This window comes from Nasonia vitripennis, chromosome 2, assembly GCF_009193385.2.
Source record: "Nasonia vitripennis strain AsymCx chromosome 2, Nvit_psr_1.1, whole genome shotgun sequence".
Lineage (NCBI taxonomy): Eukaryota > Metazoa > Arthropoda > Insecta > Hymenoptera > Pteromalidae > Nasonia > Nasonia vitripennis.
The window spans coordinates 33,830,987-33,858,974 of NC_045758.1; the positions used below are offsets into that span (position 1 = coordinate 33,830,987).

Below are 27,988 nucleotides of genomic sequence, written 5' to 3' on the forward strand. Positions count from 1 at the left end.
AAGGGAAAGTGCGAATTCCCGCAGAGTTTTGCACGTAGGTAACAACTGCTCTCGATTCTCAGTGAACAAGGCTGCCCATTGTGCCGTGATTAGGCAACTTAATGAAACCAGAAATGACAAGTTCAAAGTCATCTTCGAACGCGCGCGCAGAGCCGGTATACCGAGAGATCTAAAAATATTTGAAAAGAAAATAATAATATCATCAACGTTCCAAGGAATAAATCGAGTGTACGCAGCAGTGACGGACAATGTATTATAAATGCACATGACGTATATATAATATCCTAGATTGCAGAACAGTCCAAATAGCCGGAAGACGATGGATATGGCAGAAAAAACGAAGACAGATATGCAGCAGCAGCAGCAGTAGGCGAGTAGTATCCAGCAGCAGCAAAAGTCCTTCCGGTATGGAATAATGAAATAATCGAGGCTCATTGCAGCGCTGATCCCCGATTTCGCTCTCGTCCGCGTACGTGGGCTATTATAATGCACGCGGCGCATGCTGCGCGCGTGCCGATGCATATATTTCCGAGCGCGAGCGCGAGAGATCGGTAATTAGAAAAGGCGCCTGGAATTATTAGACACGTCCGAGCATACAGTGTGCAGTTTACCGATACGCGCGGCGATTTAATAAATGTATCAATTTTTGTGTATGATTTTTTTCGATTAGCAACAACAGTTATGCTTATACACTAGCGTGTTATTCACGGTTAAACACAAAATTTTCATCAACAACTAGCGTAATCAGCACAAACATCGACGTCATCTATCAGAAGTTAATAATTAGTCCATAACGTTGATTACGATCGTTTACCGCGCGCGATAGCGTATTAAGCGCAGCGGCGTTTCCGCCTCTGGCATCGGTTGAAAAATGGAAAGTCTTCACGATTCATTGATATTGCGATCGCTATAGAGCGCAGCGCGGCGTATCAAGCTTTCCTCTCGAGCGAGACTAAACGATCGCCCCTAACGAAGCATTAAATCGCGCTCGGTCGATCTTGCGGGGTTCGAGCAACCCTCCTTCGCGATCACGCAGTCTCCGTCAGCACTTACGAAATGGTGTGCGAGGCGAGCTCGTGCCCATCGGCGTACATGTTCTGGACCTGACTGTAATCCGTCCACTCGTGCGACACGTAGAAGGTCGCACTGATCGGACAGCCGTTCGGGTTCTTCCTGCCTTTCTCGAAGAGATCGACGTAGAGCTGCCGGTTAAGGTCGTTTATGGCGTCGTCGAAGGTCAGCAGCACGATCTGCGGCGTGTCCTCGGGCGCTATGCCACCTAGAGTATCATGGGCGACGCACGTTATCGCCGAGCCTCGCCCCCGAGGGAGGGGGAGGAGGACGACGCGCGGGTGTGCGTGCACACTAATCAGTTCCTTGGACGTTTGATTGTATTCGGTTTTGCGATCAGTCAGAACAGAAAGGAGACCGCCGAGGCTCTCCGATGGGTTTTGAGTGCAGGGCAATTCGTGAGGGGTACTTAAATCTATATATAGGTCTGAAGAATGTAACACAGTTGGAAACAATTTGCGCTAGCTGTAGTCGATTACTCAACGATACACGTCCTCGAGTCTCTGTAGAAAGTATACGGCAGAAAAAGTCTCGAGGAAGTCATCGCACGCACGCCCCTGCTGTAACGGCGAAATTAGCAGCATCCGCGCTCGCGATGACAAAAAGCCGCAGAAAGCATAGATTCGCTCGTCGTCTCGGCGCGCGCAACTCCCGTATACAAGAAGTTCGTGCCGGCGTATTTTTTCGCCCAGCGTATATGGTATACACCAAAGCGTCGACGAAAAGTCTCGAGAGCAGGAGGAAAAAAATTGGCTCGCCAATTTCCGGTTCTCGTCGCAGCAGTAGCGAAGGTGAAACCCGCGCTGCACCGGTCGTTCAACGTAACGGCGGCGGCTACACGGTGACAAAAAAGTGCCGCCGCGCTTACTCCTCCTGCGGGCGGTTCCTCTGCGGCTATCGCGATTTCACCGATAAAAAGGCGCAATGAAAGCGAAGATATGCCATTAAATTCATTAGGGAATGGGCGGCGGCTTTTTTTTCTCTTGCAGGCTATTGCGTATTTGCGAAACCTTGGCACACGCCAGGCTGTGATAAAACGTCGCATGAAAAAAGGGGATCAAGGTGTATTGTTTTACGAGCTGAGTGCTCTGTCGAAAGAGGCTCCGATAAAAAGCGGCTGCAGGCGTGGCTCCGTTTTTAGAGAAAAAAATAGGGAATAAGGCATATTATATTGTAAATCACGATTTCACGATCAGTGATCGATATAAATTTCTAATCGTAAAAGAAGGAACGCGCGCACATACACACCTGTGTGCGTAAAGGCCATTTCTCCGTCAACAGAGCGCGCGCGAGCGTGGCGCCAATAAAACCGAAAATTCATATCAAAAAAGAAAACGCGCAACTTTCACGCGGATTTTTAACACGCGTATACGCATACGGTTTCTCTCTCTCTCTCTCTCTCTCTCTCACTCTCTCACGCGCGAGCGCGACGACGTTATCGCGCGTGCTCGCGATTTTCGAAAGGACGCCTGCTACTCCGGCGCGTTTCACTTGCATATATATATATATCGCGCGTCGATCTGCTTACATACTGCACCAGCTGATAATGAAAAGTATTGCGCAACGCGCTTAGACCACTGCCGATCAAGTGACAAATTTAATTGGCTCGATTGCGCGCGCCTGCTGCATTGAGAATTGTTCTCGATCCGTTATTGGGAAGTGGCTGTATGTGCAGAGAGTTCGCGTTGATTGAGAATGACGTTAATTAATAGGAGAGCTTTTAATGCGGCGGCCTTTCCATTGTCGGGAGTAACGAGCGATTCGCGCTTTTGATTCGGTAAGATAACACGCAACTTATAATGCACTATTTAGAGAACCTGACATTGAGAGAATATCCATGCGTTTCTCGCTAATTGCGCTGCTAATTTGTATCTATAAAATCCAGTATCTATACAGCGACAGTGTTCCACATTACGCAAACGTTCACTCCCACGCGCTCCTGAAAATCGGCATCTCGCTCTACATACAGCCTCCGCACATATCGCGGTTATTAGAATGCAATTTCCACCCGCGATTTCTCAGCTCTCGCAGAGCGCTATATAGTTCTCACAGTAGAGCTGCGCGCGGCCAATTATAACGCGCGTCTGCGATTTCCGAGAGAGTATACACCCGTACGAGCGAAGGACACGCGTGACCTCTTTCGGAATTCACGGTGAGTATCGCTCGCTCTGTCTCTATAGAATATATACGGACAGCCGGAATTTATTACGAGGTATTATTGTGCCGATTTTTCTTTTTATGTATACATCGACTTTTTGCTATACGAAGATGGAGCGTTTACTTCATACAGCTGCTAGCTGCAGTGGGAGCTTGTTAAGCACGCGACTCGTTATTCCAGATTACGTGCGGTACTTTGTAGCAACAAAAGTTGCATTTCAATAGGTATATTAGAAGTTTTCAATGACTCGTAATACTGTACGCGTAAGACGAAATTGCCCTTATTCATTATCTCCCATACGTGTATATACACCTTCGTTTACGAATAATACAACTTTTTCGCGAAAACGCTACACAGCCCGATGTTTTTTCTCTCTCCGCGAGCACGTAGCGCAAATATAATAAATCGAGCGAACGCGTGTACGCGGTCAGTGGAGAGCAGCCGTAAAGTTCGCCAATGTGTATCTGTTTCACTTTTCTACCGCGGCGCGCGCCTCCGAGCATGTAACGTTAGAATCGGAGAAAGTCCTGCAAGCGGCTCTCGAATCGATCGTCAGAATCAACATTCAGAACGCGAGTGCGCGCACGCGTCTGTTTTTTCTTGCGTCAGGGGAACGATTTTGGGCCGAGTATATACACGCTCTCGTGTGTTTTTTCGGTCGCGAGGCCCCGAGCACTTGTCGCGCTTTAACGGGAGGTAATGTTGACCGTTGCGACAGCCGAGTAAATAGACGCCTACGCGCTTTGTTTCGGAAGTGCCACTTCTTTTGTGTGCGGACTGCTGTTGGAAAGTTTTTTTCTTCCTATAAGGGTCGAGGCCGAGCTGATGAATCGGTTTTGGATCGGTTCGACGATTTTCTCTGATTGATGAATGGGTTTGTTTTGAATTTTCCCGGAGAGGTATACAGTCGGATTAATTACGGGTAAAGATCGATAGTATTTAGCTCGATCGATGTAGATCATCGATCGGCGCTCTGCTCGTTAATTATTTCGAATGTGATCTCGAGGAATCGGCTGCGCGGCTGCGAAAATAATTAAAACGCGGAATTTAAATCGAGAAACTTTGATGAAAGTTTTATCGAGCGGCCGATCTTTAGCGGTGGTGAAAATGTGTTCTTACGATAATGCGATGGTTAATCAAAACAAGATGAAAGATCGGTATTGATACAGCTTACATAACGGAGTTACATTCCGATCAGAAAACACATCACAATTTTTACGCGAGAGTTTTGTAATACTTCGAATATATCGATGCAAAGTCTTACGTTGCACGTGGGATACATTCTAGAGTATCAATGCCTCTGCTCGGTTTAATAAGGAAAGCTCATTGAAAAAACTATATCCATTTATATCACTCGAGCTATCGATTGTATCTCCGATTTTTGCACCTCTCGACTCTTGTGTGTACCTCGAGAATATCCAATAAGCCGGGAACACTTGTCTATCGAACACTGTTCCTTTCGAGTGAACGTATAGGCTGCTTGCATAAAAAAGACTTTATTAGACGTGTAATTTTACGATGAACCGATACGATCTTTTCCGTGCACCCAATAAACCCGCTTTATAATTCGAAATATTACTTATAATTTAGCGGCGAGAAAAAAGCGTTTCCTATACAGACCGCGCGCGCAATAAAATCGCTTTGAATAAGAGAATGGCTGGGGCTGTAGTCGAACGCGTTTCTCACGCTGATGATCTATAAAACTATCGAGATATACAGTTACTCTTTTTAAGAGATGACTCGGAATATAATAGAGCTGATCTGTGCTGCTCTACATATGAATATTACTCTTTTTCGTCTAAAAATAATTCAAGAGTACGCTCTTCGACTGTAAAAGCTCCGCATTATTTCCAACTGTGTTACGCAAGTCATTCGACTTCAGCAGCGCAAAACAAACAATGGCTGTGGGTAAAAAGTCGGTTCCATAGCAGCCATTAAAATCGGTAGGGATCGGTATGAACGAAAGAAAAAACGGGGTAAGTAACCGTCCGTACCTGGAATGTCGGCTCCGCCACAGCTGCAGTCCGGAAGCAGGCATACGTCCTTGCGGCACTTGGCGGCGGGCTTGTCAACCTGGGGAGTCGGGTAGATTGGTGCGGGCCTTACTGGTGGGTAGCGGTAGATGTCCACGAACTCCTGGGCCTTCGACACGATCTCCGTCGAGGGTTTCAAGGTCGGACGATGACGCCTGTACGAGTACACGGAAGTCGTCGTTTTTATTTTTGACTCGGCCTCTGCTCTTTGCTATACTAATACGAGGCGTATACGTGTATGTAAGTATGCGCGAGCTTTACGTAAGCGGGCGCGCCTGTGTCGCAATCGTTGCGATCGCGATACCCAAGGCGGTCTCGGATTATTTTCACTTTCGCGCTGCTGCTCCATGTATACATCTACCTGTGGTGTATACTTGCATGGTCACGAGGTATGTGCGCGATGCGCTTTATGGCTTCGATTTCGTTTCGATGCAGCTGTTCTGGCCGCGCACGGATTTATGTGTCACACGCTGCGCGTGATTTGTATTATTTGCGCGCGTCGCGCGAAGCTGTTTCTTTTCTACGAATTGGAAAGGCGTGTACGCGAGACACTTTTCCTTTTTCTTATCTGATCTCTTGATTTGGGGGGTAGAATATTCGGTGTTGACAGCGCGGATGATTAATTGCTGTGCGGGACACACGGACTGACCGGATGTATACATTACGGAGTTCCGGTTCGAACAGATTTTAATTGGTTCGAACTCTCTGTCCAAACTCTATGATCGATATCGTCCGAAGAATTTATAGACTATAGTTTCTGCCCACGCGCGTACAGTCTTTGCCTCCGAGGCATTTTCAAAATTATTTATTCATATCCCGCCCGGAAAGTGGTCACTCTCCTTTTCAAGCTCGTTCGATGCACCGGACTCTCTCTCGAGAGAAAAGATTATCCGCATTAATAATCCGACTCGCGGCTTTACTTTCCTTTCGCATTTTCAAAATCCAAGCTCACGTACGCATAATTCCGAATCCCATCTAAAACACACAAAAATGTTCAACTCACGGTGGTGCTGTTCCCCGATTGACCTGCTGGCGACCTCTGAAACGGAAAAACAGAAAAAAGAGCCATTAATAACCGAGCGCAAAAATCGTAAAAAGCCCGTACCGTTAAAACCCGAGCGCGCGCGCGCGCGCGCGAGAGAGAGAGAGAGAGAGAATAAGCGTCCGGCTAATAAAGGCGCTTTCATGACCGGCCGATCGACAGCCCGCGCGCGGGAGAAAGCGAGCAGAGCGCACTGCAGCGACGAGGCGTATATATATATATATATATATATATATATATATATATATATATATATATATATAGTAAGAGTCGTCGCGGTAGCTTCATAAACATATCGCGAGCCGGCTGCGTGCAATTAGGTCTCGGCCGACTCGCACTCGTTCTTTTTTTGCACTCAACTCCTCGTCTTCCCGGAATAGAGCAGTATACCGTATAAACACGCGGTGCCGATGATGATAATGACGACAGGGACGTGCCACCGATACAGTCCTCGCGAGCCGTAAAGTCGACCTTGAGAGTGTACGCACACACACACACACACGGCGTTTTACCGCTGCTCGCGCTTTCACACTTTCATCGGCAGGCTGCGCACGAGCACGAGTTCCCCAGTCGTTATTCCGCGGCTACTGCATCGCGTGTGATGCATCCCGCGATTGTATAATGTATGTGCGAGGATCTGATTATTCCGTGTTTTTGCGGTAGAACTGGGCTCTTCGCTTTTATTGAGGATGCGGGCCGCTTCTTTGCTTTCTTCGGATTACGACGTCTCGTTCGCGAGAGAGAGAGAGAGAGAGAGAGAGAGAGAGAGAGAGAGAGAGAGAGAGAGAGAGAGAGAACAGGTAAACAAGCGTTATCTCTTCATTGCGGATTGGTTAGCGTGTGCGCATGCATTGGTATAGTTATTGGATACACAGTATCGATTTACCTTGGCGGAACACTGGCGGAGTAAGAGCGAGCTGTTGTCGGCGGTGGACTTTGGGTGGTTGTGGTCAGCGGGATGAAAGTGTCGATTATGGCATTTGGCGTTGTCACATGGACGACTGGATGGCTGAGAACGTTTGGCCTGAAACGTTATAGACGAGCGTTGTGAATTGGCGTGACACTCGATTAGCTCGCGGGAAACCTTAACTCTTCCGCGTCTACTTATTTCGCAGCCCTGACGATTTATATTTATAATTCTATTATCCTGCACGCGCTCGCGTTGTAAAATTTAAGATATTATATACGCCGTGGAAATTAATTCGTTGCGGAACGATGATTGATTGAAATTACACAGCGTACGATAATATAATGCTCGACGCGTGTCCTCTTTATCATATAATGCGGGTATATACACTCTGATGTTTGAGTGCGCTAATGTTGTCGGAGTAAATTTGCCGGAATTTCAAGCCGAGTCATGTACATCGTCTCTTTGTTACGAATGCGTAGACCGTAAACATCAGACTTTTAAATAGCTCCTAAATCGCGAATTAAAGGAATTACGCGCCTTGCGCAACGCGGACATCGAGTTTTACGTTGATATCGTTCGCCAACCTCGTTACCAGAGACAATTGGGGTAACGATGCCGCATTTATGTAAGGCAAGTGGCTAATTTTGTCTCCCCGGCAGAGAAAAAACATTAATTAGCCATAGATCTCTTCCATTCGTGGAGCGCAATCACGTCCGTCTAGATTTCGCGCTGTGGTTCTCAAAAAGGGGCGAACCGCAGTCGGTGCGCCGATATCGTTCGCGCTTGCGATACAAGAGAAATAAGGTTGCGCGCGGTATTTCTCTGTTTTTTTTTCTCTTGGGAGAGAAACATTAATAAATCGTAATTTTCCCGGCTATTTTGATTGAGAGCAACGCGCGTTGCTCTAATTATATAACAATGCACTAATGAACAGTTACACCGCGGGGAGATTGAAAATAATCGTAAAGAATACGAGAATCGACTTTTGATTGTTTTCAGTGCATGAGAGAAAACTTGTGGCTTCATTCACTGATTTTTTCGCTCGATAAGATCTCAAGCGCATCATCTGTATTTGTTATTAATAAGAAAAGTCCGAAATGAGGAATCATTCTGCAGAAGCTGCTGTAGCCAATAAATTCAAACGACAGCCATAAATCGCCGGCTTTCCTCAATCAATGCGATGAAAAATCGATGAAATCACGCTCGCGATCGATAAAAGTAAATTGCTACGAGTGAATAATAAATCGTGTGTATACCTGAGAGATTGCCCCTCGGTGATGCGGAATTTGTTTTTGCTGATGTGCTGAAAGCCGACAAAACACAAGTCAATATGATAATGATATACAGAGATATGAACATCGTCATCGCATCGAAGCCGATGCATATGGATAGAACAACAACGATGACTTTCTCAAAACGCACCTGATTATCGTAGATATCGTAGTCTTGAATGGTGACGTCCTGGTTGATGTTGTACTTGTCGGCCTCGTGAACCGCGACCTTCTTGGGCTTCTGGGAGTATGGCTTGGAACTGGGCGACACCTCGGCGCGGATGTTCTGCTGCTGAGGAGGCGGTGGCGGTGGCTGGACTGGCGTCGACGTGTTCACGGTGTATTGATTGTAATCGGCTGCGCAGGAAGAAGTAGGCGATATTGTCTCGGAAGTCAGATTGTGGGTTAATTCATTCAAACGGCACCGAAGGCCGATCACTTTGGGAAAATATTTTGCATGGCTTTGTGTACACGAATCTGGCACGAGGTAAAAAGCTGTTCGAAGGTTCCGGCGTTTGTGCGCGCAATCTTGTTTAGTTTCGAATAGTCACTTTCTTAATTGGAGGATCCTCGGGATGCAGCAAGAAATTGAATAGCTATTATTCGAGATCTGAATTGCAAATGTTCATCAGACTTGATTAATATGCAACCGGCACGAGATCGGCGATTGTTTCCCCGGGGTTTGAAAAAGCCTATGTGTTAATAACTGATGTAAATGAGGAAGGTCCACTATATTGAAAATTTTCATTGTCCAACGAGAACTAGAACGTTGTCGAGTCTGCGAGATGAGCTGCTCCTATATTGGCTCTCAATTCGTTTTTGCCTATCCACCTTTACGGTTTACGAGATTATAAAACAATATTAGTATCAGTCATAAATTTAACCCAGAATTGCGACGATAATGGCACCGTTCATTGCGATCGAAAGTAACAATGCAATATATTTCAGTCTCGTTTTTAAATCGTCCGGCGAAATAATGAAGTGTGATTTATTGAAATAATTACCCTCGTTAAATAAATCAGAAACGCGATTAAAATCCGACGCTCGAGAATCGCATTCTCAAATTACATTATTGTTTACAACGTATACCGGTGCACAACAGAAGTACAAACTTATACGACGCTGATTCTTAAATCGACCGCTTCACTTTTAACACGGCTAATGAATCTCTCCCGAGGTATAAGGTCGCAGCCCAGCGTATAACTGCGGGCGAACTTTCAAAAGCTTAAGCGCGCCGATCAAGAGTGAAATTAATATCCCATACATCAAGAGCCGAGTCTTCCTCTATAAATAGCAACAATCACGCGTCTAGCCCACGCGGACGAGGTAAAACTATCAAAAGGGTCGCTCCCTACACACATAATAGTCGCGTGGACAAAATCGACTTTCTCAAAAACCCATTCCCATGTTGCATAGGCGCGGATTTTGCTTTAGAAAGTCGCGCCAGCGAGCAAGCGGCGCTTACGTAAGCCATATTTCCAAAAAAATCTAATCAAGACCTCTCTGCGGAGCTTATATTTCGCATCCTTATATAATCGGTATTAATTCCGCGAGGATAAAAAAAAGAACAGGGTATATAATAGACGTGTGCAGCGTGTGTGTGTGTGTGTGTGTTTTGTATCGGCTCGTACCGTCATCCTTGTAGATGGAGACGTCGTCATCGTAGATGGTGTAATAAGGATAGCTCTGATCGGGCTCGCTGTAGTACGATTTCGAAACAATCGGCGCAGCGGTCGAGGCACTCGTCTTGGCGATTCTCGGCGACTCCGATGACACGCTCCTGAAACGTAACGGGAAACGGTGAGTCCTGCCACCGGTCACAACGTATACATTCGAAAAAATGAAAGACAGCTGATTTTGAAGGATTCTCGAAGAAGAAAAAAATTTGCATCGAATAGGAACGCGCGATTCGTCATACTGATGGACAACAAACCGAACTTTCACATTCGAAAAAACTCGTAGTTTTGATAAATTGAATTTTTTCCCATAATAGCCGAGGCATATAATTCATCAAGCATCGAACAGCGAAGCACTAACCTGTAATGAGTTTCCGTCTGGGCTCGAGAGTTCACGATCCTGTCCTTCTCTCTCTCCTGAAAGTGGAAAATCACATTTATCATATCAGCCGCGCGAGTCATAAATTTCAGTGTCGCGTATGAGAGAATTTTTCATCTCGCCCCCCCCCCCTCTCTCTCTCTCTCTCTCGCGTATTAATTAGGGTGTCTGCGAGTATTTCGCCGGTGAAAAACTAGAGAGAGATTAAAATTTACGCGGCGCAGTTATACACGCGCGCTCGCATTATTAATCATGCGGCCTCTTTTCGCCTTATACGATGCGCGCGATAATGAGAGCCTTGAACTTAATTTATTACCGAATTTCGCGCGCAGGCCGTATAACTACTCCGTGCGAGGGATTGACTTCCGCGTCGTAAAGGCTAAATGAATCACGAGGATTTTCGCACGGCTATTTATCCGACGTTTAGCGCGCGAGCGCACGGGCTCATTAAAGGGTATGATATGTTAAAATTCGTATTTTTGTTTCAGCGCTTTCTCCCGCTGGATAGAGTGGTAACTCTATATACACAATATCGATGAAGAAGTCACGGTCGCGTCGAACGAATCAGGCTAATGAAAACTTCTCCGATCTATGATCTCCTCGTATAACTCACGATAAATATCGAGCAAAAAATCATCGATCAAAGTCAATGCTATAAGCGTCGGCATCGGATGTAATGAGCCTTCAATTTGTACAGCAAATCGATCGCAAAGCTGTACACACCGCGGCTGCATCTATCAATGGCAATCAACGAGATCAAGCGCGTATTATGGGGTACACGCTCTATCCGAGCCAGGAAGAATCGAAATCGAAAGTCGAACGGCACTAGAACAGTTACAGGAGTGTATATATATATATATATATATATATATATATATATATATATATATATAGGCTGTATAGGTCGCTAATGAAGCGTAACGGAGAAAAAGACGCGCGTCACCGCGGGGCATCCCGCTTCGAGGCGCCATGCTTCGCTCGCGTTCACCTGATGCTGCAGCGTACGAGGCATATCACGAAGCGCACGCGGATGATCGATCGAGCCTCGCGATCGAGCATTGTTCGGGTAATTTCGTAGGCGCTTTTTGCTCGTTCCTTTTGTCGTCGAGCGACGGCTCTATCACGCGAGGAGAACAGATTGATTGTGGCTTTTATAAATTGCTCACGGTGATGATGTTCCTCCTGAGACCATCGCGATCGCGAGCGACCTGTCCGACGGTGGAGGGCTGTCCCCTGTAGACGCGCTGCTGCCTGTCGCTCTCGATCTCGGAGGCGGGCTCGTACTCGTCGTCCTGGTAGTTTCGCTGATGCTGCTGGCGATGACGGATCTGCTGCTGTCTATCGGAGATGGACGAGGGGGATACCGACGGCGAGCTCACGGTAACCGGCTGACGCTGAATCGTGCGCTGCGAGTGCTGCTGTTGCTGCTGCTGCTGCTGCTGGTGCGAGGCGCGTTGCTGGTGCTGCTGGGGCTGCTGCTGCTGTTGCTGCTGCTGGATCGACTCGGCTTTCTCGGCTCTGGAACAGTTTCAATTTTTCTAATGAGATTAAGTAATGGTGAAAAAATTCATAACGTTATACAATGAAGTTACGCCGACTGGTGTACGTCCTTGAGCGGCGCGTAAAGCATTGAAATTTATTAGCCGGTCAGCTGCTGGTATATTTTTAGATAGATCATGCACCGCCGTGCACTGGATTTGCCGTACACAAGCTCGTAAAGTATCCGAGTCACGTCGAGCCGCCTGCACGCGAGAGCGGAAAGCGATTATTTAATCGCTCGAAATTTTCATATACATATCCCTCTCAATATTTGCCTATGGAAATTAGCAGTACGCGTTCGGATTGGCACAACGCTCGCGCACTTATCGTTCGAAGACTCCGCTCGCATAAATACGGCTGATGCGATAAATATTGTAATTGAATGGAACTGCTCTAGCGCTTGATTCACGGCCTACACGGCAGCTCACGAGTTCCTGTAAATTAATATTTTATATACGAAATCGCCAGAGACATTAAATCCACACGGATAACGCGTATATAGAGGAAAAAAGAACCTTCTCTTATCGGCTAATGCCCGCGTGCGCGAATTCGTGCATTACCCCGCTGTGCAGTAGTCCGCTACACTTATCATCGAGGAGAAAGCGCCGCGGCTCACGGCTAAATCTAAAAAAATAAGAGTGGAAAAAAAGAAACACCGCGCCGGCAGCTGCCACTTTTACAAAGTATCTCTCATGCTCTCGACGCGCGAGTGCAGCAACCGAAGAGTTTTACGTAAACTTTAGCAGCTTCGTATCAACTGTGCGTGCGTGTGTGTGTGTGTGTATCTGGAACCAGTTTTGCAGCGAATTATTTATCAACATTATAATTCGCGGTAAAACGCAAATTACTCTCTCGGTTTCATTATACACGCGAGCGCGTGTAAGTCAGAAAAAGAAGTTGATTATTCCGTCGAGGAAAAAGTACGCTGCGCTGCTGCCGCGGGAGCATTTTCGTTATGCCGGTAATTGTTTACGGCTTTTGAAGATCATAATTATTTACTGCAAAATTGTAAAAACGTTCGGGAATTACAGAATGAGCTTGTTAAGGAAGTGGAGCTGCCGACGGAGTCGAGTCGAGGTATATCAGAAAAAAAGTGCATGATTGAGTTGTTCGCGTTACGTCCGTTACGTGCATCAACGTTGGAATTATGTAAAAATATGAATTATTTAATTAACGATCCGCTTATTTCAGCCTCGTGAATATTCATATATCCATATCAGCGACTTTATTGAAACGTTTCTTCCGTCGCGACTTTTTGATTTATACGCTCGCGAGCGGGGAAAACTTTCTAAAAGTAATGCGCAGCGCGTAATCCAGTTGAAAAATTTAATAAACATATCCATTCTTTCCTCTGATTACTTCATCATTTCCATCCAATCCGCAGGCGAGAATTATTAAAAACGACCTTTCGCCAAACAAGGCAGGGACGGAGCGCTCGCGGCCGGAAGAAGTTTCTTCATTTGGAGCCGCAGTGCAGTGTGCGAGAACGAGAAAAGATGAGTAAATAATGCGCGATCGTAATTAGCACTAGAGAAGGGAAAGGACACTCGAGAGAGAGAGAGAGAGAGAGAGAGAGAGAGAGAGAGAGAGAGAGAGAGAGAGAGAGAGAGAGAGAGAGATGAAGGAATGCGCGGAACACGTCTCCCGTACGCACTGTCCTTTCTTAGTCATGTCTATTACGCTCTCTGTGATCGTTTACGTGTGTGGAGAACAGCTGGCGTGTACCGAGGATTAATAAAGCTCGAAAATGGAATCGGCTAGCCGCGTTTTTGCACGCTCTGCTCTGGTGGACAATGAACTCTGGATATAATCTTTTCCGAAGAAAATGAAGGAAAAAACTCTTCAGCAGTAGCTCCCAACTGATTCATAATGGTTTATTTCGCGTCTAATAAGCCTGGCATTTTAAAATTTACATATCGATTAACGAGCTGCAGCGCTACGCGGTATCTCTCTCAGCCGAGTGTTTGAAGAACTTTTCGTCTCGGCCCATAAAACGCCGGCTAACGACTGGCTTAAAAGACACTTTTTATAAGTGGACGTATAATTTGGACAAAGCTCGTTACACTTTTATAAATATTCGCAACGGCCATTAATAAAGTGTCCGTTATTACACTACGGCCGGGCTGTGGTGGTACAGTTGCGCAATGCGCATAGGCTTTTCAGTTGCGCATTCTTTGGAAATTATCGAAATTTCTGCTCTGCATATAGACAATACAACTGAGCGTTCGCCCATTAGACTCGTAAACGAGCTGCTGATGCTTTTTTCAATGCGCCGCGATCCGTTCGGCAAATACGTTTATCTCTGCAGCGCTAACAAAGGAAATTCTTATTCGCTGGGTATTATACATACGAATCCAGCATATATTTTGTAATCCACGCCGCGGCTCGACGCTCATTGTATCCTTGGAGCGTATGGTGGCCGAAGATTTTTTATCTCGCGCACTGACAAATACAAATGTGCTCATCCTGGAACGAGAGACTCGCTCGTTTCTTTATGCTTCTCATTCGAAATTTCTCATAATTTTATAGGTTGCGAAAACGCCTACGCACATCGGCGAGGTGACGAAAGTCGAAATTTAACGAGCGCGCTCTCCTGCGAATTTAACGGTTCGGGAGGCTCGAGGTGAAAAACGTTTTCCGAATTCGGCGTTGTTGCTCGAGAGAGAGAGAGAGAGAGAGAGAGAGAGAGAGAGAGAGAGAGAGAGAGAGAGCAGCGCATTGCTCAAGTAGGCGCGAGATGCTACGCTGATGATGAGACCTTGCGGTTTCAATTGTTCTTTATGCCGTACTCGCGTATATACAGTCTTTTCTTTCTCTGCCGCAACGCGCAACGAAGGATTGCTGATTTTAGACGCGTCGGGCGAATCTTTCCTCTCTCCCCCGCGCGCCACGCGAAAGTATATCTCCTTCGATGGGTTTCCGGTATAAGGCAACACTCGCGCGCGTCGCTGCTCGTTATTTCGAAATCGAGGATTTCCTTATCGCGGCTGGATTTTAATTCTCGACGGAGCCGCGAGTGAGATATGAAATTGTTGTCTGCGGCTGCGCATTTTCATTTCGGGCTATTCAAATGCGCTTTTCATCCGCGCCGCGTGCGAGCTCGTGTAATTGATAGCTTCATTTTCGCGGAGAAAACACAAAAGCCGAGAGATCAACGACCGACCCTGCTTGGTATTTTGCGCCGCGCATTGTAACGCGCGATTGGCAAACTGCAATTAGTAGCTTTTTGCCAGAGTCACATTTATAGCCTCGATGACTGTGGCCTGCCAAAAAGGTGCTGCAAATTGTAGTTTAGCCAACGCTTGCGCGTAGCAGGTAGTTTCATTCTTTTCGAGCCAAAGGCTTAATCAGTTCTGGAGTTTCGAAGCTACGCGCGCGCATTGCTCGGTTTTTACTTGTGTCGCAATGCAGGAGAGAAGAAAACATTCAAATTTTAGGTGGGGAACAGCGAAAAAAACTTTTCGAATTTTATAGGCGCCACCTATCTTCGTTGGTGTTCTCAAGATCCCGAAAAACTTGACCCACTGACCATACCAGTTCAGTCGGCCCTCGCGACTCGTGAAATCGAGATCGCCTTGTCTGTAACGAGAGTCACGCTAGAAAGATCCTTTCTCCCACTCACAGACCTAGACGCAGACAGAGCCAGAAGATTAACTCCCGTGCACAATACGTTAATGAGTAGAGCAGCCGACGCGCTTGCCCAACTATAGCCTTGCGCAACAGGACTATCCTGCTCGCGATATTTAAATGAGCCGCCAAAGCGTAATGCGCCTCGACCGTATTATTCATTGATTGTTTTTTTTTCCTGCTTTTCAACAGTGTGCTCTTATCTCCTCGGTCTATCCGAGCCGCGCACGCGTTCCTTGCACCTGAAGCGGCGGTTGTTTGCTTTTTGCACGCTATAGACTTACGCTTCGTACACGTGGCTATCTGGAGCGATTCGCTTATTAGATAGAGATTTAATAAGCGCCCTGATAAGCTCGCTATTTTTTCGTACGCGTGTGACATGCTCGGATAGGCTGTTATTACGCACAGTTGGCCAATTTTCAGCGGAATTGTTCAGCGATTGTATTTCAATGAGCTACTTCGATCGAGCGAGACCTGTCGCAAACTACCTCTGATAACGATCTCCCGATTCCAATTCGCGTCGTTGTACATCTCGCGTTCGAAAATAAACAAAAAGTCCATCACTCGTTAAGCGCGCTGTAATTAATTGCCTTTTGCGCAACCTAAAGGATTCCGTCTTGGCAATAAGTGCACAGCGGCACATAGACAGCGGAAGAAAGAAAGGAAAGGTGTGCAAATATGCACTACGGCATACATACAGAGTGTATATGTATATACTAGCGCCTCAACGAGTGATTGATGACTTTTTTCGAGCCGCGCGCCGGCGCGTGTATCATTACACGGACTTCTCTCACGCCTTCTCTGCCAAAATATCGCGCCGAGAAAGTTTATCTCGAGGAACGAGGAAGCTCTTTAACATAAAGATCGATGAGACGTCGATATATGCTCGTGTGGCGCTTGGCGTCAAAATACGGGACATTTTGTAATTGATCGAGCGCGTAAATATCGGCGTCGTATGCGGGCATGAGCCGCCGATTTCTAATCGGCTCTTAAGTCAATACAGCGATTTGCTGAATCTCTGCTAATGACCGAGTTATCTAGAGTTTAATTTATGTAACGAATTGGACTACTGCGATATTAATTTACGTAACATGCATAATTGATAATTTTAATAAATAGCATAAAAAGCAATCGAAGGTTGACAATGAATCGATCGGTTGGCTAAAATATTCGCTATAAAGTTTCCTTTCGAGCCACTTCGATGCAGCGCAACCGTTCTGCATTCACTGCTTCGAATCAAGACTATAAATTGTCCAGTAGTGTCTATTACTTCGACAAAATGGACTATTAAGCATTCATTTATTATCAAGTCCCATACAATATCTACCTTCACTCCGTTCAACGCCTACCAATTTTCAATGTCGACAATTCAGCAGCGCAAAAATGTTCTTATCTCACTTTTTCATAACATACCTAACACAACAAACCGCGCAGACTCTCACCCTCACATACGTCCGTCACGCGAGTGCAGATCAAGTCATTAAACTCGATTTTATATATTTACCTTCTCTCAGCTCGCAAGATCAATCGCCGACGACGATCGATAACGCGCGAAATTTCGCAGTAGAGCAAAGCGGCTCGACTTTCCAAAGCGTGATTAGAGAGAGAGACAGGAAAAAATAAGAATCGAGAAAAACTCACCTCTCGAGCAGCGGATCCTCGTCGATGTCCTTGGAGGGAGAGCTGTTTTCAGGACAGCCGACGTTGCGGGGCCAGTCGCAGGTCTGCAGCTCGTGACTGTGGAAGGAAGCGAGAATAACGGTTTAGTTCAATCTCCGCAGGGGGACATCAATACATCAATCTTCGGGAGGACGCATATACGCGCGCGAGCAAGTTCAACAGGTGCTGCAATCGCACTTGAATTCGAGATAGGACGCGCGAGAGATGCCGTTAGATGGCTCTCTCGCTCGAGCTGTCTCTATTTTCTGTACTTGAGTCTGACTTCAAAAGTACCTCGTTATCCCGGCGATATTTTCATTCGCGAAGTGGCGAAACCGTTCGGTACATAATCTTCCACCGCATACGGCAATTAATCCCTAATAAACCACTCGAGCATTTTTCCGATTTTGATAGATTGTATCGCCCTCGCACGCGCGGGTGCTTGCGCAACGCGCCAGTCGAGAGGCAAGTTCAATTCGCAAGAGCGCTGAATTGCCGCTAATCGCGGCATCCTCTCCGTCTATCGAGTGTACGTGTAGCGGCGAATGCCACAGCGCAAAAAACGTTGAATTTATGCGGGCGAAAGAAATATCATGCGCAAGCGCTTCTGCTCCTGCGGATCGTCGTGTGTAATTCATCGGCATAGGATTACGAAGCTCTCGGCGCGGCGTAACGCGTAATTACTTTATACCTTCGGATCTATGCAGGCTGTCTCGTGGAAGCGCGGAGTTCAAAGCGCGGGAGAAATTCAAAAGTTTCGGTGATTTAGAGGCGGATTCATCGGCGGTAGAGTGAAATTAAAACTTAACGGCTGCGATCATGGATTTCTGATTTTCCGCGGCGCGCACTCGATGAAATATGTGTGTTTAAAAAGCTGCGTATATACCCGTCTAGAAGTACGGCGCAGTTAAGTAAGTGTATAGGTTGCTTAATTGTGGTGAAGTGAAAGATGCTACTCAACGCGTCAATATTATCAATTACGAGCTCGCTTTTCAAAAGCCCGTACAGCCTAATCAAATTTCCTCCCGCGCGCGCTAATGAATCAGTAAGAGCCGAGTCGAGATCGTTCACCTCTCGCGGCGCGCGCAGCATCCGTTAAAAAGTATCTTTTTTTCTCCCATTCGACTTCCTCGCTCCGTCCTTTGGAGCAGAAAGGATGTAGGCCAGCTTTCCTCGGAAGTCGAGCGCGAAATAAATCAGCTCGCGCGAGCGAGCGTATTTGGAAGCGGTGCGTCTCGGGCACGCGCGCGCGCGCGAGGCACTTATATCCTTAATTGGCTCGCGCACGAGCTAAACACCGAGTATGTGTGTGTGTATGTGTATAAGCGGATAGGGATCGCGGTGGCGTGCTTGACCGAGGCGTGGTCGCTAATTTTTCGGCGATTTTTAAGGAAGCAAATAGCGATTCGCGACCGATATCGGCCCGATTTTTTCCAAGCTGGGCTAGAGCCGGTGAAATGGATCGTTATCTGTGCGACTGTAATAACGCGTGTGCGTGTATCGCTCTCGGTAATAATGGAGATCGAGCGAGATACGTGGGAAAATTCGACACGCATGACAAACTCGTATTGTCGCGCTTGGATTAGACAACGGAGACGCCTGTAGATTACAGCTAGTGCACTATAGCAATCTCACGTAGCTCATAAGGCGCAGAATCCTTGGGAACCGGCAGCTCGCGCCCATACTCCGCTATTTTAAAAGTCTATTTCTGGCCCCCGCGCGCGCCGTCTGCGCACATGTATAATCCACCCGTGCGCGCGCACTTTCGATTCGCGCGCGGAAGTGCAAATAGAGGCGCGCGCGCGTGAGCGACTAATTTCACTTTGCCTTATGGCTAATTCGTTATGCGCTCATTACCATAGAATGAGTCATAAATACTTTTGCGGTGTATCTCGCGCGCGCCTTTTTTCTCCGCGAGATACGGCCTTCCGTTGTTCACGTCGTGCATCTCGTTTTGCGGATGATTTAACCGATTTTATTTTCGTTTGCTCGCAGATCGTTGCCTAACAAGACGAATCATCGAAAGCTCGTGCGTACGCGAGAACAAACGAAAAAAAAATATACTCAATTTTTCTGCTCACTTTCACTCTCAACACGTTTCTCGAATTCAAATTGATAGCTCTGACTGTGTGAATTGTGCGCATAATTATACTCGTAATTATTCATACCCGCGATAACGTCGAATAAAACACGTTAAGTACACAAGGCATCGAGCCCTCGATCCTTAATAACCCAAAGAAAAGATCACGTAAACCGATTACTCTCGGGTATACATAACGGCCCCGAAAGTACGACGCGCAGCGGCCATATAAGAATAACATGCCGCCGCGACCTTTCTTTGCGCGAAAGCCAGGCGAAAATACCTTTCTTCGAGTACCCAAGTATGTAGGTGTATCTCTTTCTCAGCAGCGCCGTTGTACCGGCGTTCCCGCCCAATTAGGATCGCGAGCAGAGGACTTGCATAAGCTCACTCGCAATTTATAATTCACTTTCAAAATTACGTCAATTGTGACGCGCGCGATTTCTAAAAGTTTGTCACGCCGCCACCGCAGCAGCCGGAGAAATATAATTCAGCTGTGAATGGGGTATTCCCTCTCTTTTTTCCCTCGTTGACGTTATGTTCCCATTGATACGTATTAACGAAGCTTATACAAGTCGTGTATAGCTATTTACGTTCTCGGATTCTTTCATCGTCGAGCGAGCAGTTTGTGTATGCACTGCTGTTGGAAAGCGCATTAAATTCGCCTTCTCTTGTATATACACACGTTCTCCGGCGATTGCGCAATATGTTTGTGAAAAATAGAGGAAAGTTACACGCGGAAATGCGGCATTGTTGGAGCTTGATGATTTTTCGGAAAGTCGGATGACAACGGCTGTAATATCTCAATTCGACTCTATCAAGATTTCATCGACCACAATTTTCCAGGACTTTTTCCTGGGAGTAACTTACCTGTACATGAGGCCACCGGTACAGGATTCGAGAAGGGCACCGCCGAACACGCAGACGTAGTACTGCGTGCAATCGCGCGGATGCGGATAGTAACCGAACTCCTCGGGACACTCGAAGTCCAGACCGGCTGCATTGCGGCTGGCTCGTGGACTCCTGGGTGTTATCCTCTGACTGCATCCTAAAACGAGAAACGGATCATTGGATTAGTCGTGTTCGAAGGTGTTGATGAATCAATTAGGTGGTACAAAAAAAAAATGCTAATTCTAACGGCTGTTTGTGAACGTAACCGTGCAAGCATTGGTTATACTGCATTTGAATTTTGATACCTCATTTGAGGAGAGCTTATCGCAATCATCATCATCATCATCATTAGGTAAACGTTATGACCACACGCATACACGCGCGTTGAATAGACTTACAAAACGATCGTTTGCGCAAGCTTTTTTCGGATTTCCCGGAAACGCGAATTGGAAGTCCGAAAACTGCAGAAACGCCATCGCAGAAATATCACGCCATTACGAAATGCCGCATCTAGTCACCTCTCCGAGTATGTGTGTGTTCATGGAAATGGTTTGTCGTAACGCTGATCCAAAGAAAATACGCGCGTCAGAAAAATTCCAGCCTCCGAGAGCCGATATAATTCTGATTCGAAGCGTCGATATAATAGCGAAACATCTATCCGAGTTCCATATACATTATAACCGATATGTACACACACACACAGACATAGATGGACGCGAAAGCTTGTCGAAAGCCGAGTGCGCGCAATGTTTTCCCTCGCGAATTTTTTCCCAGGAAAAACACACTCGATCTCTCGCGCGAGCGCGAGCTAACAAGATCCAATATTATACTTGTCCCAATAACTTAATTCTTTATACGCACGAAAATCCAGCTTACATGATGTAAGCCGGCGTACGTGTATTTAACTCGCTCGCGGGCCGCGCAATTATGCCCGATTACAATGAGCGAAAATTTCCCACTTAGCGCTCCGAGCGTAGGGCAATTTACTTTGCACTTCAATGAGCCCGCGCGTCGTCTTTTGGACTGGACCGATAGAGGAATTAATCACTTTCCGGGGGCTGCCCTACATGTCCATTTCGTTTGTCGTTGTTCGACGGACCGACCGGTCGCCCCGAGATAATTAGCCATGGTTCAGCAAATGCGCGAATTAATCGACGCGCTAATCGCGCGTTAGATATGTAATACGCTCGGCTCGATTATACGTATGGCCGGTGTCTCGAGGCACGTGAGACAGGCGCATTATTCGTGATTTTGTCGCAACGGCGCGGAGTAACGAGGTTGGCTTTTGAGATTTCGATAATGGATACGGCTTATAGCGCTTTGGGTGAATGGTGTGCAAATTTGTAAAAAACAAATAATGTACTGGAATCAAACTAAGTATGCAAAGAACACTGAGAAAACTTAACACAGGCAGTTATTTAGCATGAGTTGCCCAAGCCAGCAGATCCGACAAGACAGTTTTGGCATATTTCGCCCATCGTTATATCTATAGACCCATAATGGCAAATTGTGATGAAGGGGATTGAAAGATACCCATGCGCCACCTATCTTCACTAGCCAGAGGCTCTCCATGTAGAAAATAATAGGTCAGTCCAAAACTCTGTATAGCTCCGTGAATTATTTTTTCTTCTAAAACTTTCGATATATTTACATCCGGTGACTCCATTGCTCGTTATATAGCCGCAGATTTCGAGCTTGGTGAGAATTTTTATAATTCCACTCTTCATCCTCGTTTTTTTTTTCTCTCCTTTGTTTTGCGTATAACATACAGCGGGGACCGCGCGAGAAGCGCTGAGTGATTGCACTTTGCGCAACGCCGCGATTTAATAGTTTATAATGTGCTTTTGACACACGTACACACGGTCTGGAATTTTTTTGTCATTTCCAAAGTGATAGCGGCCTTTTGTAAAAGTTTGGGGAGAGCGAGGTGCTTTTACCTCTTGGGTAACTAGTTATTAAGAGAATGGATCGATTAACCTTTTCTTTTTTGTCGCTGCGCTGAGAAAAGTACGTGTGTGTGTTGTACCGGCTTTCTATACAGCGCACTGCTCGCTTATTAGTGGTAATTATTGAAATTTTGAGACGCCTTCTCGGAGCTATGTCGTATTTTGGTTACGTAAACTCTCGACGAATTGAATGTTGTGTATATATGAATTTAAAGAGCGTTTATTCGTGAATCGTAACGAACTTTTAATCGACGCGAGTGTGCGGTTTAACGTAAAAGTTACACGTATACGTCCCACGAGGAAACACCCGGCGCGCCAAATAAACGAAATTCGCAAAGGAAAGTGGGCGCGAGTTCCGTTTTTCAGAACAGGTTTTATTTATATCAATCTGCCCGGCTTTTTTACGATTATCTTCCATATACACGTGTAATACAAGCACTCCAGTTCACGCTTACAAAACTGCAGCCGTTGAATTCGTCGCAAAATCGCAGAATAAATCTTGAAAACGCATCCAAAAACCCGTCCGCTCGCACCAGCCTCTCTTTCGACAACAACACCAACAACTGGATCGACTCAGCTTTCTAAATGCAAAAATGCAGCCGACTGATAAGCGCGCGCAAGTACGTCACGATCGCGGCACTGCCCCGTCGTAAATCCGTTTTTTTTTCTCCCCAAGGTGGCGCAAAAACACACGCTGCTCACCCATACACATACGCTCTCTCTCTCTCGCGGCGACAGATCCAAAAACGGCATCTACACCTGTAATTCGCGCTTGCGCAACGAGCATCGCCGACGAGCGCGCAGTTTTGACAGTAACAAACTGTTTCGCGCGGAAAAACGCGCGCTGGAAGAGGGAAAAAATAGGAACGCCGGGAGAGAGAAGGACGGCGCGATTCCGCGACGCGATAAAAATTTACATAGTGCACCGCCGCCGCCGCGACGCAAGAACGGATCACGTATACGTTTATACACGCGCCTGGCGACTGTAAGTGTGAATGTAAGTGAGAGAGAGAGAGAGAGAGAGAGAGAGAGAGAGAGAGAGAGAGAGAGAGAGGCTGAGAATGCAATAGCTTGCGTAACATTGTCAAGTAACCGGATTTTCGGTCGACCTTGCCGCGAGTCGATACCACGTAAGATATTCGAGTGAGAGCGAGAAAATTGAGTGTCGCGTGTGCGTATAATGTTTTCTTGTGCGTGAGCTGCTGCTGCAGTGGGAGAGTGTATATGTACAAGGGAAAGGACTCTTACGCGGAATGCACAGACGACGACGGGTTTTATGAAGCCGTTCATCGTAATTAGAGGGCGGTTGTTTCTGAATCTCTTTTTTGTCTGACCTGCGATGCCGGATGTGCGGGGATCTTATTATTGTTTTTTTCTTGGGATCATTTTTCCTCGCCTCATCGTACGCGGAGAAAATCCGTGAAAGTATACGCGGCCGAGCTGTTTTTTGCCGACCTTGTAAGCGATTTTTTACGCCGACTCTGCTATACTGTAGGGATCATAGGCATTCGATATCAGAATTGGAACGTATCAAAAGATGATTATTGCAAAACTATGAGGGGTATTAGAAATGCATATTTCAAGTATGCTAATGTGCATGGTCGTTATTTTTACAAATGCGAGCGCAGTACAATTATTCTAATCAAAACCAGTAGCGGCAGCAATAAAAATTTGAAGGATTTTCAAAATCACTTATGCGCGTTTCTTCACGTAACGATCGAAAAAAGTCTCCGCAGTCTATTAAAAGTTCATTCGTCGTTTACAGTCCTCGCTGATGATAAGCATTGTTCGTCAAAGTGGCCAGTAAACAATCCGCAAACGCACGAGCATTTGGTAAACATCGTAAACATCTCCACCGAACGATTTTTATTCTCTTATTAGTGCAGCGACTGACTTTTTAAGACCGATTGTTACGCGCCGTTAATGCTTCGCGAGCCTGGAATATGGATTTTAAAATACACGCTTTTCCACAATAAAACTTTGTCACGTGTGGAGGAAAAAAAGCTCTATTTGCGAACGATTCGAGGGTAATCGAGATCGCAACCAGCAAATTCCTCTGAATATTCACACAGGAGCCGGGTTTGGCGATCTATCGAGCGTAATTAAGACGGATAGCAGCGTGTTTACCGGGGAAACAAAGAAAAGAAGCGAAAAAAATGAGTATAATCAAATAGTACGGAGCGAACAATCAGTAATTATCTCGCAACGAGAGCAACAGATTGAACTTCTCCCTGCACTCGCGCGTGAGACAATGCGATAAATGCGCGCGCGCGCACCGACAACACAAAAACATACGCTCATTTGAATTTGCCAACCAACACCGCGTACGTAGAGCCCGACTGGCAATTGTTCTGTTCAGAAGCAATTTCGAGAGGAATATAAGAGAAAAGAGTCGTTAACGTATGTGCGCAGCCAATCCGAAGCCATTAATACCCGCGAATCCTTAGCACACATCCCCATAAAGCACTATACTACTATATATACTCGGGAGTGTAGATTATCCAGAAATATATTATATGCATATAGAAAGGCGAGCGTGCAGAGAGTCGGCGCTAAAACGTTTTATTACGTCGTCCCTTTCCCTCTGGCGTGTACCCACGCCGCGCGCCGATGCCCAGCCAAGACTTTTTTTCCTTTTCGTCCGGCGAAGGTCGCGAGAAAGAAGTGGTCGACTCTCGAGCTTTCGACATAGCGCTCGCCACGCCTTTGACGCGGCAGCTGGATATATAGCTACATGTACATGTTGGTGTATGGTAGCGCATTATAATGGGATAGCGCACAATCGCTACGTGTGTAATTATTGTACACACCGTTCGCGTTCTCGTTTTGCGCTCTCGATTAAAGGAACGCGGGGTTTAACGCGAGCGAGCCGATCTTCGCGATTTTCCGTTGGAATTATAGCGCTAGATTGCTGAGATGTAGGCTGCTCGAGGTGATATCGAGCTGTCCTGGATTTCGTTCGTTTTCTTTTTGGGATGTTGGTTTTAGCGACGCTTCGATGCTCATATACCAAGCGCGGGAAATGTACTTTCAAATCGTGATTGCAAGCTGCTAGTTTAATTCGATAAAAGCTACGGCGAATTTAATTTGAAAAAACCAGTCGGGATAAATCACGCGCTCGCGACGAAGAGCTCTGACGAAACTGATCCAATCAGCGAAAAATTTCTCCGGCGATTACGTCTCTCACTCAATAAGGCCCAATTTTTATCGCACGACGTACGGTGCGAAGTTTTTCTGCGTAATGGCATCGCTTATACGAGGATCGCGCAGACAACGGAGAAAGAGATTAAAAATTCGAAAGGACATAATTTCTGCAGACTAGACACCGGTAAATGCAAGCTACCAAAAAAGCCTCGCAAGCATCGTAACCTGTTTCATTTCTTTGGATTCCTAGCTCAATCAAGTCCGACGACGTTGTATGCAGGAGCGAAGTTAAACAGCGAGGTTTTCTTTTCGCGTTGAAATTAAAGAATTTTAACAAAGAGCATACCGCAAAACCATGCTGCTATATACAGATTTTATTACACAACCGCGAAAGCGCTCAGCAGTCTCTCGTTATACGAAAGCTCTATATGAATTTCGGTATATTCGTTCACCTCGTGCATAGGACACGCAGACACAGCAGGGCGTAGCTACAGTGAAATCGCTCTCTCGCGGCGAATAAAAGTGATAACGATCGGCTAATGAGCTCCTATCGCGAAATAATGGCCAACGCACGCGCGTCGTCGCGCCGGATTATTATCACACAGTAGGCTGTCCTTAGAAAGCCAGCGGCGACGAGAGGTGTATTCGGAAATCGTTCGAAAAGTCTTTTATCCCGCACTCGATGATTTATTCGCTTTCTAATATAAGCGGTTAATTAGAGCTGGCGTGTGTAATAACGCAGAAGCAGTTCTTTTGTTATACACGTATCGATTTTTAATTGAATAATTTATTTTTACGACGACGGCAGTTTGCATTATAAGCTACTGTACTGTTCTCTCTCTCTCTCTCTCTCTCTCTCTCTCTCTCTCTCTCTCTCTCTCTCTCTCTCTCTTCGGCGCGCGAGCGGGCGATGATTTTATAAGAGCGCTCGAAAGTGAAAATAAACGCGATTACAATCTCGATGGAAAATCGGCGGGGAAGTGTGCGCGTGCGCGCGTGGAGCGGCGAATTTCATGCATTTTAATTAGTGCGCCGTGTATAATGAAAACGTTAATTGAGTAATGCACTTGGATATGCTAATTCAGCGGCGTGTACGTACCGGCATACTTTTGAGTGTATTAATATGACGAATTACGAACGGATTTATAATACTTTCGAGCTCTGTACACGATGATTTATGTACAAGCGACTTTCGAGTGGAAATTCGCAGCTGGAAAAAAAGAGCGCGTTTCAACGCGTCTGCGTGAAAGTTTGATAATTTAATTGGCATTATCGTAATGCTGCGATTTAGACACGAAAATTGATAGCCAGAGCCATTTTATGACTACTATGCCGATCCTCAGTGCTAACTGAAGCTTCGAACGCGCATCAAACCGCAGTCGAGGCGTATGTACAATGATTTTAAATGAAAAAAAAAATCGCGCTTGCATCAGGGCCGATTTGTACTCGCGAATAAGTATATTATAAGAGAATTGCGTGAGCTCCAGATATTCGAATGCTCGGAAGAAAGGATGCGCGTGTGCTTTTTGGCGCATACGATAATACGCGATGCAACGAGTAGCGCGGAAGGGAAAAACACCAGAGCTTGACGAGCCGATGGCCTTTAATAACGAGCTCGTTTCTAATTTAAGAGCTCGTCATAAATCTGCCCCGCGAGAGAGAGAGAGAGAGAGAGAGAGAGAGAGAGAGAGAGAGAGAGAGGTGTTCTACTCGCACTCTCTCGGCGCGTCGGTTTGATTGCTCTCCACGCCGCGGCTGCAGTCGTTCGCGGAAATTTTTTCTTTTATTTATATTACTGCACACGTATGTGCGTATACAGTGCGCGCGATTCTCGAGCCTCGGATCTCGTTACCCGGCACACTTTTATAGGATCCTGTAATTGTTTCTAGTTCTCTCGGCCCCGCGAGGGTAACGAACCCGATTTCTTCTCTCTTTCTCCCGTTCGTTATAGTCGAGACACGGGGCGAATAATCGTGTTTGTCAACACGTTACACGAGCGGATTTTCAATCCCTGTGTGATTAATGGGCTATGCAAATACAGGCTCTCGAGGAGAGAGAGAGAGAGAGAGAGAGAGAGAGAGAGAGGGAGACAGGTATGTGGAAGCTGTCGGAGGAGGAAGCTTGGCTGCTTTTCGACGCCGGAAAATCCACAGGGGCGTGCGTGCAGCAACGAGTAGGAATTATCAAAGTCAATCAGGAAAGATGTAAGATGGGAAAACGAAAGTGATCAATCGACGAGTTATGCAAAATGGTAATTGATCTATTACTAGCTCTGGATATATTAGCGAAGAAATTCCCCCGAGTCTCTCGGTATTATATTACGTAAAGCATCAGGAAGGATGAAGAGCAGGGAAATCGGTTTAACTGCCCCGCGTGTAGTAAACGTGCTCGCATTCGAACTCGAAATTTAATTGCGAATCATTTTTTCCGATGCACCGATGGGCGTGTACGCTGTACAAGAAGTCTCGCTGCATCGAAACGTTTATTATTATTCCCGACGGTAAGAAGTTCGCTAAAAGTAGAACACGTAACACGTGCGAGAGAGGCTGTAATTTTCAGAAA

The 27,988-nt window shown here is 46.3% G+C and overlaps 1 protein-coding gene across 2 annotated transcripts in view; it reads right to left on the minus strand.

Annotated features, from left to right (window-relative positions):
• LOC100120260 overlaps positions 1–27,988 on the minus strand; it is a 90,166-nt gene that overhangs the window by 7,311 nt on the left and 54,867 nt on the right. Inside the window, exons 2-12 of one of the 2 annotated variants that reach the window (XM_008218060.3) lie at positions 20,316–20,493; positions 17,348–17,443; positions 11,707–12,058; positions 10,523–10,578; positions 10,117–10,265; positions 8,637–8,842; positions 8,471–8,517; positions 7,191–7,328; positions 6,266–6,301; positions 5,224–5,417; positions 1,054–1,279 (exon numbers count right to left, since the gene is read on the minus strand). In XM_008218060.3, coding sequence (XP_008216282.1) covers positions 1,054–1,279; positions 5,224–5,417; positions 6,266–6,301; positions 7,191–7,328; positions 8,471–8,517; positions 8,637–8,842; positions 10,117–10,265; positions 10,523–10,578; positions 11,707–12,058; positions 17,348–17,443; positions 20,316–20,493 — 1,678 coding nt within the window. The remainder of the gene's footprint in view (positions 1–1,053; positions 1,280–5,223; positions 5,418–6,265; positions 6,302–7,190; positions 7,329–8,470; positions 8,518–8,636; positions 8,843–10,116; positions 10,266–10,522; positions 10,579–11,706; positions 12,059–17,347; positions 17,444–20,315; positions 20,494–27,988) is intronic. The other variant, XM_008218059.4, reaches the window with a different exon arrangement.